This window comes from Balaenoptera ricei, chromosome 11, assembly GCF_028023285.1.
Source record: "Balaenoptera ricei isolate mBalRic1 chromosome 11, mBalRic1.hap2, whole genome shotgun sequence".
NCBI lineage: Eukaryota > Metazoa > Chordata > Mammalia > Artiodactyla > Balaenopteridae > Balaenoptera > Balaenoptera ricei.
Window position 1 is genome coordinate 54,583,455 of NC_082649.1, and position 19,006 is coordinate 54,602,460.

The following is a 19,006-nucleotide window of genomic DNA, read 5'->3' on the forward strand; positions in this document are numbered from 1 at the left end:
CAAAACAGTATAGACCTTTTAGTATCATCAAGTCTCCCCAGATCTGCTTTGGTAATTATTGCCAGCTGTTTGAGGAAATAAAGCCATCAAAAGCTCCAAGTGAGCATGGCAGGTGATACAGCAAAGACACCAAATTTACTGAAACTCCACAAACATACCTATTTCACTTTTACACATCTAGATTCTTCTAGTAGTAGAAAAGCAGGGCTGTTTGACACCTAAACCTTGCCCAATAAATAGGAGACTCAATTCACAGAACACAGGAAAACTAGCATTCAATGAAAACTGGTCCTGTTAGCAGGCCTCTACTTTTAGAAATGATGGATTCCAAGTTCTTCAATGGCCAGGCTGGATGAAACACCAAGACTCTCCCACCTGCTTTTTTCGTTAAGTTTCTCTTAACAGTCTTGACCCAGGAGAGTACAGGCATACCAAGGAATATTTTCAGTGTTTCTTCTACCTTGTCATTCTTCCCTGTCTTTAAAAGTAAGCAATGGTACTGATTCATCAAGGCTCCAGCGATATCTGGCCTGGACTTGTAGAGTCGCAGCTTTGGTGCACTATGAACAAAGTCCCTCTCCAGGCAGCTTAGAAAATGAGGACTCATTGCAGACTGTAGACACTGGCAGCCCAGATTTGAGCCCATGAAATACAGCTCAGAGGCAGAGACCAACAGACACGCTAAGGGTTTGGTTGTGCTGTGGCTCCTGGGAACCTACAGTGCTGCCTCTGTTCAGTGCAGGACCCTCTCACGCAGCACCATGTAGCTCTGACAGGGAAGTCTGGATACCCTTTCTACTGAAAGCCAACTGTAACTATCAGAGAACTGTAAGAAACGCTGGCCTTCCTTTGTAGGTGCTTGAAGAAATATATAAAACGCTGCGGATTTTCTTTTTTAAGGGATTAATCTGTACCTTGCTTTTAATGAACAGGTTTCCAAGAAGAGCTCTACCCACCCCTAGAAGTATCTTAACCAAACCAAATGCAGCCATGGGGCAGCAAGCAGTGCACACTTGGAAGATGTGAAATCCCAGGCCAGTGAACTGCTGACGTTTTGCATACTTTAGACTTGCATCTTCGGATGAGCTCTGGGCTATAACAGATTTCTTTAATTTACAAATTATCAGAACCATTCCTTTTAATTAGTTAGTTTATAACAAAAGGGGAAAAATGATTTGAATTACCAGTGTCTCCCCAGAAAAGTTTACTAAGAACCATTTGTGTCTTCAGCTAGGAAATTAGGAGAATAAAAACATAAAACTAGAGGGGCGGGCGTTTTGGGGAAGGAGTATACAGTTGTTCCATACAACTTTTGATTTGAATCAAAAAAGCCCACTTAAAGAAAATGCAACATGGTGTGCTCCCCCGGCCCTCAGAGAGGACATTTTCAGTTTTACTGCATATATTATTTAAATGCATATAGAAGTATTTAAAATATTTTCACTCAATGCTTTAATTTGGAAATAATGTTCCTGTGATAATGCCTGTGGCTTTCATAGTCTACAGATAATTACAGATACATGTGTCTAAGAGTGAAAACTCCATTTCTGGCACCTGGATAGTACAAACACTGCAATGATGAAACAGTAACCATTAATATATATGATAAGTTATTTTTAAAAATTATTTAATGTTCTCTGTTTACATTTACTGCTGGTATATAGCTGATCTACGTTTATATAACAAGATAACCCTTTGTCAACTGTTTGATAAAGAACTGTGTTATAAAGTAAAGATCTGCTCTACTTAATAAGCTGGCAAAGTTCATATTCAACCAAAACCCCCCTGGACTACAGCGGGGAACCAGGGCTGAGTGCAGCAAGGTGTCCTATGCTGGCGTGAAGCATAAGGTCACAATGCAGGTGCCAAGAGGAAACACTAATGCAGTCAAGGACTGTTTTTCTACCAGTGCTGCCAATCAGGCTTTTAAAAGCAGACACACATTCTTACGCTGCATGCAGGGAAATGGGACACAAAGTACTGCGTATGTTAACATCAAGCTTGCTGCCATCATTTCTCCAAATATCCGTGACATTTTCTTATCAGTTACACACACGAGAAAGCAAAAACCTTTTTTAATTACACAAAAATAACTATTTTACTAAAGAAAGTATTTTCAATTAATTTCAGTGCTCGTAAAGGAAGTGTATGTGCAAAGGAGAGAGAGGGAGGGAGGAAAGGAAGGAGACAGGGAGGGAACACATTTCTGAGTGTCATTTGTTGTCCCTCCAAAACCACCCAATATGGTCAACTTTGTTTGAAAGTGTTAGATTTAGGAAATTTTCCTCAGTGAGGAACAAACAGAAAGCAGGAAGTCTAAACAAAAGCAAATTAAATCAAGACAAGGACATCAAAAACAAATTTGGCTTTACTTTTCAGTGGAAGTTGGTCCTATATCTAACACTGCACAAGGTTTCTTGCACAATGAAAAGAGAAGCGGAAGCCCTTACACTGCCTCGCTTTGCCAGAGAATCACCGTAGTCTGCTGGCAAAGTCCGCTTGCTGGACTTTTTCTGCTCATGTTCAACTGCATCTTCAATTATAGGCTCAAGCCTCATCTGGACAAACACCAAAGATTGGGATCAATGTCTTTTCATTATACAAAGAAAGATCTAATACCCTGTTTATGCCTCTGCCGTCCGATTAAACAAACGTATGACTAGCAGGATTCAAAGGTAAGGAAGATGCAAAACCCCAGCAGTGACAAACATCGGACATTCTGGGCCCCAACATAATTTCTATCAACTCCAAGGATTTTAAGGTCTGTTTCTGAGACCTGATTGGGATTTCAGCATCTTCATCCACGATCCCACCCAGGAAACGAATCTATTAAAATCCCCAAATTTTAAGAGAATTTTTTCCCCACAAATTTCACCAAGAACATTATGTCAAATCTACCACCCAATCTTCCCAGACCCTTTGCAGCCAAACTCATCCTCAGAGGTGGTGCCAGAGTGCACAGCTCGGCTTCTCCTCAGAACCGGAATGGTGCCCGCATTACCTCTGTGAGGACCGTGGTGTCATAGGACGGCTGGTACTTCTCCTTCTCATGAGCGGTTCTCTTCTCCATCTTCTCTCGATCAGTTTTTTGTTTCCTATCTGCACCTTTCGGCTTAAAAACAAAGTAGACTTTTTCATCTATCAGGCTTCAGACAAACACCTTTACCAGCAACACTGGGCCTCACTTCCTCAAAGCCTAGTTTCCATCTCTTACCTTAAAAACTTTGATTTGGCAGCTAGCTGAGTGTAGGTGATCTGTGTATTCTCCATTTTCATTCTGCTTAAAGGTGTCAACCTGGATCCTAAAAGGCACTCCCTTTTCACCTCCATGCTTCCGGGGAGTAAATTCTGTGCTGATGCAGTGTACCTAGAAAATGAGTCAGGCTGAAATGGATTCAAAGTCTTGTCCACTGATTACCCTTCTACTTTGCGCCCTTTCAGATGTCGGGCCACAGGTATAAATTCAAGATCCTTTAAAAGGAACTCCCACATATTACTCAGGTGTCTGTCGTGAATTTCTAACTGTTTTAAACATGTATGACTTTCCTTTCACAAATCCAGCTGAGCCCTCCTGAACTTTGTGGGAATGGGTTCTGCCCCATTCCAGTGCCGTCCTCAAAGGCAGGACTTGCTCCAATGATGAGCGCATCAGTACAGTTGCTTCCTGGGTCTGTCCCCTACCCCCACCCCAGACTGGACCCACGGTCCTCAGCCTTGCGTGGGGCTCAATCCACAGCAATCATCACCTCATTACCCAGAGCCCCTGCCGTTTGCCCTCTACTGCCATCACCCCAACTCCAGCCAGCTAGTCACCTCACTGCTGTTCCTACGATCATCAACCCGTGATCCTTTGCCTGGGGAGCTTCCACAGTCCACCAGGCCCACTCCTCACTCCACCTGCATCCATCTGAACTCTCCTGTCAATGCTTCACAGTTCACAGAGGATCCTGAGGGCAGTACTCATTTTTCCACCACTTCTGCCCACTCTCACAACAACACCACGGTGACAGCTCCAGGGCATGGCACAGTGTCAGTAACAAGACCTTGGTCGTTTCTGACTGCTACACACCCCATCTTCTAAGGATGCAAGGTTAAAACTGATTTCTGCACCAAGACTGTACACAACCTGAGAGGTAAGGCCAGCTCTTCCATCGCTCTCATTCACCACATAACCAGTCACCCTGTCAGATGAACAATATGAGAAAATATTCAACTAATATGAACCATGGCCCTACTGATTATTAGCCGACGGGGGATACTACTTGGAAGACCACGAAAATGCAAAATACTAAATTCTCTATAGTTCACACAAATCATAGCCTACTTCGGCCAGTCAGCAATTAAGTGATTTTCCTTTTCTATATAAAGATTACCTACTCAGTAGTTTTAATTTCACCACTTAAAAATTTGAACATACTATTAGAATTACTGTTGATTTTATTTTACATATAACAATACCATATTTGTTTTTCAAAAACTAATCTCTTAGGACAGCACTCCCCAACCTTTTTGGCCCCAGGGACCGGTTTCATGGAAGACAATTTTTCCATGGACCGGGGGTGGGGTGGGGATGGTTTGGGGATGATTCAAGCATATTACATTTATTGTGCACTTTATTTCTATTATTATTACATTGTAATATATAATGAAATAATTATACAACTCACCATAATGCAAAATGAGTGGGAACCCTGAGCTTGTTTTCACTTGCCACTCACTGAGAGGGTTTTGATATGAGTCTGCAAGCAACTGATTTACTATGGTCTCTGTGCAGTCAAACCTCTCTGCTAATGATGATCTGTATTCGCAGCTGCTCCCTAGTGCTAGCATCACAGCCTGAGCTCCACCTCTATCATCAGGCATTAGATTCTCATAAGGAGCGTGCAACCTAGATCCCTCGCACGCGCAGTTCACAGTAGGATTTGCGCTCCTATGAGACTCTAATGCCGCCACTGATCTGACAGGAGGCGGAGCTCAGGTGGTAATGCAAGTGATGGGGAGCGGCTGTAAATACAGATGAAGCTTCGCTCGCTCGCCGGCCACTCACCTCCTGCTGTGTGGCCCAGTTCCTAACAGGCCGTGGACACTACGAGTCCGTGGCCCAGGGGTTGGGGACCCCTGTCTTAAGAGATACAAACTGAGTATTCATGGGTGAAATGAAATGCCTGGGCGTTGCTTTACAGTATTCCACCAATAACCAAAAAGGGGAAACTACTAATAACTGTCGAAGCCAGGAGATGGGCACAAGAGGATTCATTATTATCCTCTCACTTTTGTGGGGGTTTGAAAATGTCAGTATTAAAATATTTTTAAATAAAGCTAGACAGAATCTTAAAACTACACTTTTTTCAATCATATCCTTTAAAACAGCAGGTTTTGTTCAAGAGAAATGCATCTTAAGAAGAATGGAAGTTTTGATTATTGTTACTACCAGTGGTAAAAGTGATATTTAAATAATGCTTTACATATCAAGATTGTCTTTACAGGTTAGTCTATAAATGAGGAATTTAGTAGATTAACTCTAACTTAACAGAGTGTGTTGTGTGTGTGTCTTTGTGTGTGTGTGTGTATAAAAAACATTACAAGATAGTTTACAAATAAGCATTTAAAGAAAATGATATCACGTATCAAGAATTCAAGCTCACCCACAGCCTTCTGAATGACGAGGCCAGTATGCCTCTAATAATGTAAAAATCCAAACCTGAATGAAAGCAGATGTGCGTTTTGCAGGATCCCACAGAAATTCAACTGCATTTAACTGGCTTGGATTTGTCTTTGTGTCAATTATTCCCACAGACATTGGAATATCTGTATTTTAAAAAGAAGTGACACAGAAACAAAACTATGAATAATTAAAAGGTTACAACTTACTATGATTATGCTCTAATGAAATTATTATACCTCCCTGCTGAACTTTTCCCTTCAATGTTCTCCATGGTCCATCACTTCAACATAAAAACCCACCTAATGTGTATCATACTTTCTCCCACCATGATTTCTATTTCATTTTATTAAGAATATAATGGATGGTGCCAATCAAAAATGAAATAAACGGTTTACAACTCATAAAATTCCTGGCTCAGTTTCTTTAAGCACCAAAAACAACTTCATTTTTAACTATAAAACAACTCAAATAGTATGGAGGTTCCTTAAAAAACTAAAAACAGAACTACCATACGACCCAGCAATCCCACTACTGGGCATATATCCTGAGAAAACCATAATTCAAAAAGAGTCATGTACCACGATGTTCATTGCAGCTCTATTTACAATAGCCAGGACATGGAAGCAACCTAAGTGTCCATCATCAGATGAATGGATAAAGAAGATGTGGCACATACATACAATGGAATATTACTCAGCCATAAAAAGAAATGAAATTGAGTTATTTGTAGTGAGGTGGATGGACCCAGAGTCTGTCATACAGAGTGAAGTAAGTCAGAAAGAGAAAAACAAATACTGTATGCTAACACATATATATGGAATCTAAAAAAAAAATGGTTATGAAGAACCTAGGGGCAGGACGGGAATAAAGACACAGACGTAGAGAATGGACTTGAGGACACGGGGAGGGGGAAGGGTAAGCTGGGACAAAGTGAGAGAGTAGCACTGACATATATACACTACCAAATGTAAGATACATAGCTAGTGGGAAGCAGCTGCATAGCACAGGGAGATCAGCTCCGTGCTTTGTGACCACCTAGAGGGGTGGGATAAGGAGGGTGGGAGGGAGATGCAAGAGGGAACGGATATGGGGATATACGTATGCATATAGCTGATTCACTCTGTTATACAGCAGAAACTAACACAACACTGTAAAGCAATTATACTCCAATAAAGATGTTAAAATACATACACACATACATAAAACAACTCAAGTCACACAGGTGACTAAAACTCTCCACGCAATCACACGTGGTGTGGTGCTAACGTATTAACAGGCATAGCTAAACAACTGCCTCATCTCCCCGTGGTCTTCTCACGGCCACTTGTACCTAAATCGAGGAGTCTGTCTCCTGGGCGATTCCACTTCCAGCCTTCAAGCTGCTGATGCTCCGTGTACTGGAGCCGTCTGTCATGGAATACAACTCTTATGATGCTCTGTGGAATAAGAAGGGGAAATGAGCACTTTTAAATTGCTCCAGCTACAAAGCAGAAGTGTTTTCACTTCTTATGCATTAGCCTATAATAGAAAAGCATACAAAAACACATTCCGCTTTAAACATTCTGTAAGCGTTTTACAAAACACTGTTTTGTTCTTGGATACCTGGGTATGGGTACAATTATTTGGTGCAAAGAATTATTACTATCATTTTTTAAACTTTTTTTTTTTGATGTGGACCATTGTTAAAGTCTTAATTGAATTTGTTACAATATTGCTTCTGTTTTATGTTTTGGTTTTTTGGCCATGAGTCATGTGGGATCTTAGCCCCCCGGCCAGGGATCGAATCCACATCCCCTGCATTCGAAGGTGAAACCTCAACCACCGGACCAGCAGGGAAGTCCTGGTACAAAGAATTATAACTCAAAAATAACAAGAGCAAATAAAATGGATTCCTAGGTTAAATTTTTATTAAAAAATTTGATACTGTAATTCAAAATTAAGGTCCATGTCCATAAAAAATTAGTAAGAATTATATTTCTATAAAGAAAACATCAGGGAATCCCCTGGTACGCAAGTGGTTAGGGTTTTGTGCTTCCACTGCAGGGGACCCTGGGTTTCGATCCCTGGTCGGGGAACTAAGATCCCCAAGTGCTGTGAGGCACGGCCCCCCCGCAAAAAAAAGTCAAGGGCAGGGGGGTAAATCTGCCCAACACCCCAAAAAGAGAACCTATATGCAAAACTCATCCTCAACTATTTAACCTGCAAGTGAGGTTATCTGAGGTAAGCAAGGGAAAAACAAAACAAAACAGATAAAACACAGGTAAACTTCATCCAAACACTCAGGTTCATTCCTAGGGAAGGCTTTAACTCTACTCCACAAACCATTCTCTGCTCTCCACCCATCCCTCCCTCACCTCCCACAGGTTTGGGCTGCCAGCTGCTGTTCCATTCCAAGAGCAGGATAACAGGTCATCAAAATGGATTCAGATACCAGATTTGCACTAATTAGTGTTTCTGACACATTTATAAATAACTGTTTCTCAGACTATGATGCAGTAAGATAATCTTATTTCCAGTAGACTCTCTGCTGGTTTGAACAGGAAATAACTTGTTAGCGATAACATATAAATACTACCTTTAGTGCCCCTGCCTTCCGCACCCCCAAAATGCTGTCTAAAACATAGCTGATAAATATTTTGAAGGGAACCATTTAAAAGTAGAAATACTGTAATTTGAAATAGTTTAAAAAAAAGCCAAGTCAGTCATTAGGACCTCTGTGGACGTCTGTAAAGGCACAGTTGCCACTCTGATCCACACCCAATTCCCCACCAGCACCCACTTCACACGGCTGCCTGCTGGCAGCAAAGCCCTCACACAGTGATGCTGCTTGAGCCAGTGGTGGCTCCTGGTTCACATTCACCAGCAGGTTGATCTCTCAGAAGTGCAGCACAGAAAATGTCATGATTTTGATTCTTCCATATTTAGTAAGAACCAGATCAAACCCATGAATGCAGATGAAAATAGTATGAGAATACAGGTATTAGTTTTAAGTGTTTTACTAAACCCCATTCTAGGTCAGACTAAGACATAAGACAGTACAATAAGGAATATGGAGGACCATAGTTAAGAAATGGCAAGATATAAAAGAAAACCTCTTAAGTGAAACTGGAAGGGGAAAAGTTGTTATCTGGAAGTTCTGACTAAAAGGAGACAATACACCTAGAGAATCAGCCACAGATAAAGGGGCCCTAACAATAAGACAGAAACAGAACAATCAGAGAAAGCACATCACTGAATATTTTAAGGTCAAGAAGTTCCAAAGCACCTTTGACCAGCAGCATTTGATCCCGAAGACCACCCCCCCACCCTCAACAGCAGAGTCAAAGATCAAGGGGCCAGGAAATTAAACTCTAGATGGCTGCTAGATGGCTGCACAGTATTTTAGGGATCCTCTAGATGAAGAAGCATGTGGTCTTTAAGAAAGTTATCCTGTAGTCTCTGGCAGTAGCAGACTGTAACTGAATCCCAGGCAAGCTCTCAGGATGTAACTGGATGTATTCTGGCACATCCACCAAAAATCAGACATGTGGCTTATCAAGTGGAAGATGAAACTAAGACCTTTTAAAAAGTAACCCTATGACTTTCACAATGACGAAAGAGTTCACCCACATCTTCCCTTAAACAATATATTACTAGGCTGAATTTTAACCAGGTGTGGTACAATTTGGCAAAGATTTGCCAGGGTGCCCAGTACTTGTCTGACAATGACCAGCTGGGAGCAAGACACGCTGAGAGAATCTTCAACACTGCTAAGCCTCCTAGACTCTGAAAAATGAGAGCTGTTGCTCCTTGACCAAACCATAGCTATTTGTCACTAGAGTCCAGCAGAGTATAACCAATTCAATAGGGCTTGCTCACTGGGAACAGTGCTGATGCCTTTTTAAAAGGGTGAATCTAATCAGTGTTCAATACAGGTGAGAAAGCCTATAGGAGGGGATAAAAAAAACAAGGCCATCTGACCCACCCTTTAGGGAAATGATCAAACCCACTGATGGAACACAGACATGACAGACTCCATGTTCAGATGGCACACGTGAGAATGGGTAAATAACCTCTCTCCTTCTGTTCTGAGAATGTTGGGAGCCTCGGGAGTGAGAAGAAACCTGGGAGCTTACTCCAGGTTGGCAAGGCAATGATCCACTGGGGACCAGAACCTCTCACAGGATTGGGAGCTTCCTGCCCCCAGCAGTGGGAGGAGTACTAAAATATCCCAGAGACTCTCAGGCCTCCAGTGCTGAGCAGCTGCTTTCTGGACAAGCCTAATTTGTTAGCATTAGTACTGCTGTCCACTCCCCCGCAGGCTGCCTTCCCCATGCTCGCCCGTCTGAAAAGGGATGGGTCTTTCCAGTGGAATGCCTCTCCACACTGAGGGCCCAGCAGCACTCGGGCCCCAACAGGCCTCTCTGTAGGAAGATGGAAGGACCAAGAGAACTCATCCTGCTTCTCCCTTGCTAACAGTTAGCCACGATGAAGTTTTCCCTTTTCCCAATTAAGCTTCTTCCGTAACCCTTGCCCTGTAATGCTCTGGAGTTTATGATACTGTGTGGTGCGTGACAGGTAGAGGCTAGAAGGACCCACCCTGCATGACACTGCAGGGGCCGGGGATGGGTCTGAAGACACATCCTAAAAGGAATGGGTTGGTTGCCCCTCCTAGGCCTGGAATAACTGACTCTTCATTCAGATACACCAGTAGCATGAAGAGATCAAATTTTACTTAGAGAAATTTTAAGAGGTGAAATAAAAGTTTCAAAGTAACACATATTTTCCCCCCACACTATCTTTTACTTTGAAAGAGAAACAAAGTTTTTGTTGTGGTAGTGGGTTTTTCTCCCTCCTTTAGCTGCAACTAACTTTTCTATGGCGCCTTGTTTCCAGAGGGCCTTCACATTTATTTCACTCAGTAATTACTATAATTCCTATTTTACAGAGGAGTAAACAAAATATAGCTCAAAAGAGTTTTAATATAGCCATTAAAACTTACTTTCTTAAAGTGAAAGAAATTACTTTCTTAAAGTGAAATTAAATAATTTTTTAATAACTCCTGCAACAAAAAACAAAACTCTTGCAGCAAAACTGCTACTTTTTTGAGTCACTGCAGTATCTTTTAGGAATTTAAACAGATGGTCCTTACCTTTACCAGTTTTCCAGTGATCTCAGGCACATCTCCCATTTTCCGATTATCCAGCATGCGAATTTCATAAGACTGACCTATTATTAAAAATTGTGTATCAAAAACAATCCATATAAAGAACATCACTCTGTGTTAACAAAAATTCATCTCAAACATACAACTGCCCAATATTAATTTCTAAAGAAGCAAACTCAGGTTAATCTTTCTCTTCCCTGCAAATCATATCCTTTCCTTCTTCCACTCTCAAAGAAGACTGAGGAGTTCCTCAGTTTACTTTCCTCTGTTACCCTCTCACACTCATTATCTGAGACCAATTTTTCGTAACAGCTTTATTGAGGTATAACTTACATGCCATAAAATTCACCCTTTTAAAGTGTACAATTAACTGGCTTTTAGTAAATGCAGAGTTGTGCAGCCAAAACTGCTATTAATTTTAGAGCACCTTCATCATCAAAAAGAAAACTCATACCCATGAGCAGTCCCTTCTCATCCACCCACCCCCAGCCCCTCACAACCACTCATCAATCTACTTTCTTTCTCTTGGGATTTGGTTGCTTTAGCCGGTTGATATAAATGGAATCACACAACAGGTGGCCTTTTGTGACTGGCTTTTTCACTTATAATGTTTCCAAGGTTCATCCAGGTTGTAGCACATGTCAGTCTTTCCTATTTATGGCCAAATTATTCAACTGAATGCATACATCACACTTCGTTTATTCATTCAACAGTTGACAGACATCTGGGTTGTTTCTACTTTTTGGCTATTATGAATAATGATACTAGGAACATTTGTGGACAGGTTTTTGTGTAAACCAAGGTCAAATTTTAATCCTGGAGCTTTTTGCCTTGTGTCCAATGAACCCAACTCACATCTTGTCACTGCTCAATTAGGGTCCATAAAAAAAACACGAATAGAAACTCACACACCAATCTGTTTAATTAGGAAAATAAGCTGCTGCTGCCAAAAGTTAGTAATATGCTCCAAATCCACAAAAAAGATGTTTGGATTATCTGTCAATAAATAATAAAAATGACAGCATAATTTGATATGCAGAAAATTAGTAGTAATTAAAGAGTGCTTCTAGTACCATATGAAGTTGAGGCTCTTTATAATAAAACTACCAATACCTTGTCCACACTCCACTGGGCTTACAAAAATATACAAAGAGTACAAGATCATAGGGTCAAAACATACCAGTTACCAAAATACAACTAAATCACTCCAAGGTTGGTGAAGGAAAACAACTGCTATAAACACCACTAAGGAACAGTCAAATTCATTCAACACACTGAGAGAGATTAAACTAAAAACACCCTTATGGTAAGAGAGATTTTTTAAAAAGTTAAATCTGCAGCATACTTAACAATGGATCTGAACCTGGAAAAAGAATAAACAATAATTTCTTTAAAAAAGGAAATGAATATCCAGGAGTGGTCACGAACTGCCTCTGCTCCCACTGCATGCTCTGGGGGTGTGCCTGAGCCGCTGCCAGACCAGACACCAGCCGTGGCATCTGCACACCCCCTCCCCTATCAGGGGGTAATGACCAGCACACGCTGAGTAAAGAGGCAACAGGCATCCATACTAAAAACAGCCTTCATACCAAATATATTAAACACGTACAAGCTACACAGGGACACCCCCACATAAACAGCCCTCTAAGACCAAAGTAGGTAACTGTTTCTCCTAAACCCACAGAGTAAGATAAACACAAGTAAAATGAAGAAGCAGAGAAACCACTCCCAGTTAAAAGACCAACAGAATTACCCTGAAAGAACAAACAATGAAGCAGACCTCTTCAGTCTAATAGACACCGATTTCAAAAAAGAGGCAATGGAAATACTGAAGGAATTAAGAAAGGCCATTGACAGGGCTTCCCTGGTGGTGCAGTGGTTGAGAGTCTGCCTGCCAATGCAGGGGACACGGGTTCAAGCCCTGGTCTGGGAAGATCCCACATGCCACAGAGCAACTAGGCCCGTGAGCCACAACTACTGAGCCTGCGCGTCTGGAGCCTTTGCCCCGCAATAAGAGAGGCCACGACAGTGAAAGGCCCGTGCACCGTGATGAAGAGTGGCCCCCGCTTGCCGCAACTAGAGAAAGCCCTCGCACAGAAACAAAGACCCAACACAGCCAAAAATAAATAAATTAATTAACTAATTAAAAAAAAGAAAGGCTATTGACAGAAATGCAGATTACTGTAAAAAAAAAACAGCTAGAAACTATAAAGAGGAACCAAGAAAAAATAGAAAACTCATTTGCAGAGATGAAAGCTGAGCTAAAGGCAATGAATAGCAGAAAGAAAAATGCAGAAGAACAAGTGAACTGGAAGATAAAATAATGGAAACCACCCAATCAAGACAGCAGACAGAAAGTCAAATGAAAAAAAAATGAAAGCAATATAAGAGACCTATGGGATAATATAAAGCATGCCAACCTACGCATACTAGGAATTCCAGAAGAGGAAGAAAGAGAAAAAAGGACTGAAAATGTATCTGAAGAAATTATGGCTGAAAAGTTTCCAAACCTAAAGAAGGAACCAGATATCCAGGTACAGGAAGCCCGGAGGGTCCCAAACAAGATAAATCCCAAACAGACCTACACCAAGACATATTATAACAAAAATAGCAAAACTTAAAGACAGAGGATTTTAAAGGCAGCAAGAGTTCATTACAAGGGAACCCCCCAAAAGACTATCAGCTGGTTTCTATACAGAAGCATTGCAGGCCAGAAGGGAGTGGCAAGATATTGGGTTGGCCAAAAAATTCATTCAGGTTTCCCCGTACCATCTTATGGCAAAACCCAAACGAACTTTCTGGCCAACCCAACCTTTCCCTGAAAGGGAAAAATGTGTAACCTAGGATACTCTACCCAGCAAGATTATCATTTAGAATGGAAGAAGAGATAAAGAATTTCTCAGACAAGCAAAAACTAAAAGAATACAGCAATACTAAACCCATCCTAAAGGAAATATTGAAAGGTCTTCCCTAAATAGAAATGAAGAATCTATAGGAAAGAGAAAATCACAACTGGAAAATAAATCATTTAAATAAGCCAGTAGATTTTAAAAAATTAAAAAATTTCTGTGAAAGTGATGATAACCACAATGAACAGCAAAAGGATAAACATGAAGATGTAAAAGAGGACATCAAAATTGTAAAATGGGGGCTTCCCTTGTGGCGCAGTGGTTAAGAATCCGCCTGCCAATGCAGGGGCACGGGTTCGAGCCCTGGTCCAGGAGGATCCCACATGCTGCAGAGCAGCTGGGCCCGTGCGCCACAGCTGCTGAGCCTGCACTCTGGAGCCCGCGAGCCACAGCTGCTAAGCCCACATGCCACAACTGCTGAGGCCTGTGCGCCTGGAGCCTGTGCTCCGCAACGGGAGAGGCCACCGCGATGGGAGGCCTGTGCACCGCGGCAGGGAGTGACCCCCGCTTGCCACAACTGGAGAGAGCCCGCCTGCAGCAGCGAAGATCCAACGCAGCCAAAAATAAATAAGTAAATTAATGAATTTTTAAAAAAATTGTAAAATGGGGAGCAGGGAAGAAAATGTAGAATTTGTTCTCCCTAAAATGTGTTTGAGCCTATATGACTATCAGTCTAAGGCAAGTAGATATAGGAAGGGGTTAACATACTTGAAAAACAGGGTAATCACAAATCAAAAACATAGAACAGATTCACAAAAACCAAAACGAAGAGAACATAAGTATAATATCAATACAAAAGAAAATCATCAGAACACACACACACACACACACACACACAAGAACAAAGAAGAAGGGACGGAAAAGAAATAAAAATCAATGGGAAAATAAGGTTTAAAATGGCAATAAATATTGGGTTGGCCAAAAAGTTCCTTTGGTTTGTAAGTAAAAATAAGATACATTTTTCATTTTCACCAAGAACTTTATTGAACAATGTATTCACCATTTTCTTCCACTACCTTCTGCCATTTTCCAGGAAACTTCATAATTCCATCTTTGCAAAACTTTTTATCTTTTTAGGTAAAGAACTGTTCCAGATGCCTTTTATAGTCTTCCAGGGAATTGAAATTTTTTCCATGAAGAGAATTTTGTAAAGACCGAAATAAATGGAAATCCGAAGGCGCAATGAATAGGGCAGATGAATCAGAACTTCCCAGCCAAGCTGTAACAGTTCTTGCCTGGTCCTCAAAGAAACATGTGGTCTTGCGTTATCCTGATGGAAGATTATGTGTTTTCTGTTGACTAATTCTGGATTCTTTTTGTCAAGTGCTGCTTTCAGTTGGTCTAATTGGGAGCAGTAATTGTTAGAATTAATCGTTTGGTTTTCCGGAAGGAGCTCATAATAGAAGACTCCCTTCAATCCCACCATATACATAATATCACCTATTTGGATGAAGACCAGCCTTTGGTGGGGTTGGTGGTGGTGGTTCATTTCGCTTACCCCACAATCTCTTCCATTCCACATTATTGTACAGTATCCATTTTTCATCGCCTGTCATTTTGTTTTAAAAACAGAACAGTTGTGTTACGTTTAAGTAGAGAATCGCATGCAGAAATACAGTCAAGAAGTTTTTTTTTCGCTTAACTTACGTGGAACCCAAACATCAAAGCAATGAACATAACCAAACTGGTGCAAATGATTTTCAATGCTCGATTTGGATATTTTGCTTATGTCAACTATCTGCTGCGTGGTATAACGTTGATTGTTCTCAATGAATGTCTCAATTTGATCGCTATCAACCTCAACCTCTCTACCTGACCGTAGAGCAACGTCCAGCAAGAAATCTCCAGCACGAAACCTCGCAAACCACTTTTGACATGTTCAATCAGTCACAGCACCTTCTCCATACACTTCTCAAATTTTTTTTGCGTTTTTACCTTTCTTGAAATGATAAACCATAATATGCTGAAAATGTTGCTTTTTTCTTCCATCTTCAATATTAAAATAGCTACACAAAAATTCACCAATTTTGATAATTTTTTTTTTAATGCACGCTGATATGATAGCTGTCACAATAGAGTGTAACAAAATTGTTTCGAATGAAGTTAAAGAGAACTAAGCAATACTAAAGCCAGCTTACAGAAAAAAAGCAAATGAACTTTTGGGCCAACCCAATACATAGCTATCAATAATTACCTTAAATGTCAATGGACTAAATGTTTCAATCAAAAGACAAAGAGTGGCATACTGGATTAAAAAATAAGAGGCTACAATGTGCTGCCTACAAGTGACCCACTTTAGGGCAAAGGACACACATAGATTGAAAGTAAGGGGATGGAAAAAGATACTTCATGCAAACGGAAACGATAAGAAAGTGGGGGTCGCAATACTCATAGCAGAAAAAATAGACTTTAAAATAAAGGCCATAAAGAAAGATAAAGAAGGACACTATATATTGATAAAAGAATCAATACAAGAAGATGATTTTACATATATGCACTTAATAAAGGAACACCCAAATACAAAGAACAAAGACTAACGAAACATAAAGGGAGAAAGTGACAATACAACAACAGTAGGAGACTTTAACACCTCACTGACATCAATGAACATATCTTCTAGATAGAAAATCAATAAGGCAACAGAGATCCTAAATGATACAAGTTAGACTTAATTGATATTTTCAGGACATTACATCCAAAATATCCAGAATACACATTCTTTTCAAGTGCACATGGAACATTCTCTAGGACTGACCACATACTAGGGCACAAAACAAGCCTCAACAAACTTAAGAGTACAGGAATTATCTTAAGCATCTTTTCTGATGACAACGGCAGGAAACTAGAAATAAACCACAGAAAAAGAAATGAGAAAAAAAAACATGATTACATGGAGACAAAACAACATGGTACTAAAAAAACAATGGGTCAATGATGAAATCAAAGAGGAAATTAGAAAATACCTTAAGACAAATGACAATGAAAACACAACCAAACAAAATTTATGGGATGCAGCAAAAGCAGTTCTTAGAAAGAAGTTCACAGAAATACAGGCCTTCCTCAAGAAACAAGAAAAATCTCAAACAACCTAACTTATCACTTAAAAGAATTAGAAAAAGAACAAACAAAACCTAAAGTCAGAACGAAGGAAATAATAACTATCAGAGAGGAAATATATTGAGAAGAAAATAAAAAACAATAGAAAAAAAATTCAATAAAACCAAGAGCCGGTTCTTTGAAAGGATAAACAAGACTGACAAACTGCTGGCCAAGCTCAACAAGAAGAAAAGAAAACCCAAATAAACAAAGTAACAAACGAAAAAGGAGTCTTAACAACTGATACTGCAGAAATACAAAAAACCATAAGGGAATACTAGGAATAATTACATGCCAACAAATTCGACAACCTAGAAGAAATGGAAAAGTTTCTAGAAACATACAGGCCACCAAAACTGAATCAAGAAAAAATAGATAATTTGAACAGATAGATCACTAGAAGTGAAATAGAATCTGTAATTTAAAAAAAAACTCCCTATGAACAAAAGTCCAGGACCAGATGGCTTCTACCAAACATATAAAGAAGAACTCATACCCATCCTTCTCAAACTCTTCCAAAAAAACTGAAGAGGGGGGAACACTCCCAAGTGCATTCTATGAAGCCACCATCATCCTGATACCAAAACCAAAGACACCACGAAAAAAGAAAATTACAGGCCAGTATCTTTGATGAATATAGATGCAAAAATTCTCAACAAAATATTAGCAAACCGAATCCAACAACACATAAAAAGGATTATATACCATGATCAAGTTGGATTCATTCCAGAGTTACAAGGATGGTTCAACATGTGAGAATGAATCAATGTGATATACCACATCAACAAAAGACAAAAGCCACATGATCATCTCAAAGACACAGAAAAAGCATTTGACAAAATTCAACATCCATTCATGATAAAAAACTCTTACCAAAGTGGATATAGAGGAAACACATCCCAACATAATAAAAGCCATTTATGACAAACCCACAGCCAATATAATACTCAATTGTGAAAAGCTGAAAGCCTTCCTGCTAAAATCTGGAACAAGACAAGGATGCTCATTCTCACCACTCCTATTCAACATAGTATTGGAAGTCCTAGCCACAGCAATCAGACAAGAAAACGAAACAAAAGGTATCCAAATTGGAAGGGAAGAGGTAAAACTGTCACTATATGCAGATGACATGATACTATATATAGAAAACCCTAAGGACTCCACACAAAAACCACTAGATCTAATAAACGAATTCAGCAAAGTATCAGGATACAAGATTATCATTCAGAAATCAGTTGCATTTCTTTACACCAACCATGAAATCAGAAAGAGAACGTAAAAAAACAAAACCTTTTAAAATTGCAACCCCCAAAATAAAATACCTATGAATAAACCTGACCAAAGAGGTGAAAGACTTATATGCTGAGAACTATAAACCATTAATAAAGGAAACTGAAAATGATTCAAAGAAATGGAAAGATATCTCATGCTCTTGGATTTGAATATTGTTAAAATGGCCATATTACCCAAAGCAATCTACAGACTTAATGCAATCCCCATCAAATTACCCATGACATTTTTCACAGAACTAGAACAAGTAATCCTAAATTGATATGGAACCATAAAACATCCAGAACTGCCAAAGCAATCCTGATGAAAAAGAGCAAACAGGAGGCATAACCATCCCAGACTTCAGACACTACTACACAGCTACAGTAATCAAACAGTGTTGTACTGCCACAAAAGCAGACATACAGACCAATAGAACAGAACAGCGAGCCCAGAAATAAGCCCACACACCTACGGTCAATTAACCTTCGACAAAGGAGGCAAGAATATAAAATGGAAAAAAGACAGGCTCTTCAGCAAGTGGTGTTGGGAAATTGGACAGCCACATGTAAATCAATGAAGTTAGAACACACCCTCTCACCATACGCAAAAATAAACTCAAATGGCTTAAAGACTTAAAAGACATTACACTATAAAACTCCTAAAAGAGAACGTAGGCAAAACATTCTCTGACATAAATCGTACCAATATTTCTTAGGTCAGTCTTCCAAGGCAACAGAGATAAAAACAAAAATAAATGAGACCGAATCAAACTTACAACGTTTTGCACAGCAAAGGATACCATAAACAAAACGAAAAGACCACCTACAGAAATGGGAGAAAATATCTGCCAACAATGCAACAGACAGGGTCTTAATTTCCAAAATGTACAAATAGCTCATAAAACTGAACACCAAATTT

At 40.0% G+C, this 19,006-nt stretch overlaps 1 protein-coding gene across 2 annotated transcripts in view; it reads right to left on the reverse strand.

The window, feature by feature from the left end:
- The window catches only part of UBP1 (upstream binding protein 1), a 68,117-nt gene that overhangs the window by 16,106 nt on the left and 33,005 nt on the right, over positions 1-19,006 (reverse strand). The window contains exons 3-8 of one of the 2 annotated variants that reach the window (XM_059939089.1): positions 10,797-10,873; positions 6,996-7,101; positions 5,702-5,808; positions 3,215-3,367; positions 3,002-3,112; positions 2,451-2,558 (exon numbers count right to left, since the gene is read on the reverse strand). In XM_059939089.1, coding sequence (XP_059795072.1) covers positions 2,451-2,558; positions 3,002-3,112; positions 3,215-3,367; positions 5,702-5,808; positions 6,996-7,101; positions 10,797-10,873 — 662 coding nt within the window. The remainder of the gene's footprint in view (positions 1-2,450; positions 2,559-3,001; positions 3,113-3,214; positions 3,368-5,701; positions 5,809-6,995; positions 7,102-10,796; positions 10,874-19,006) is intronic. The other variant, XM_059939090.1, reaches the window with a different exon arrangement.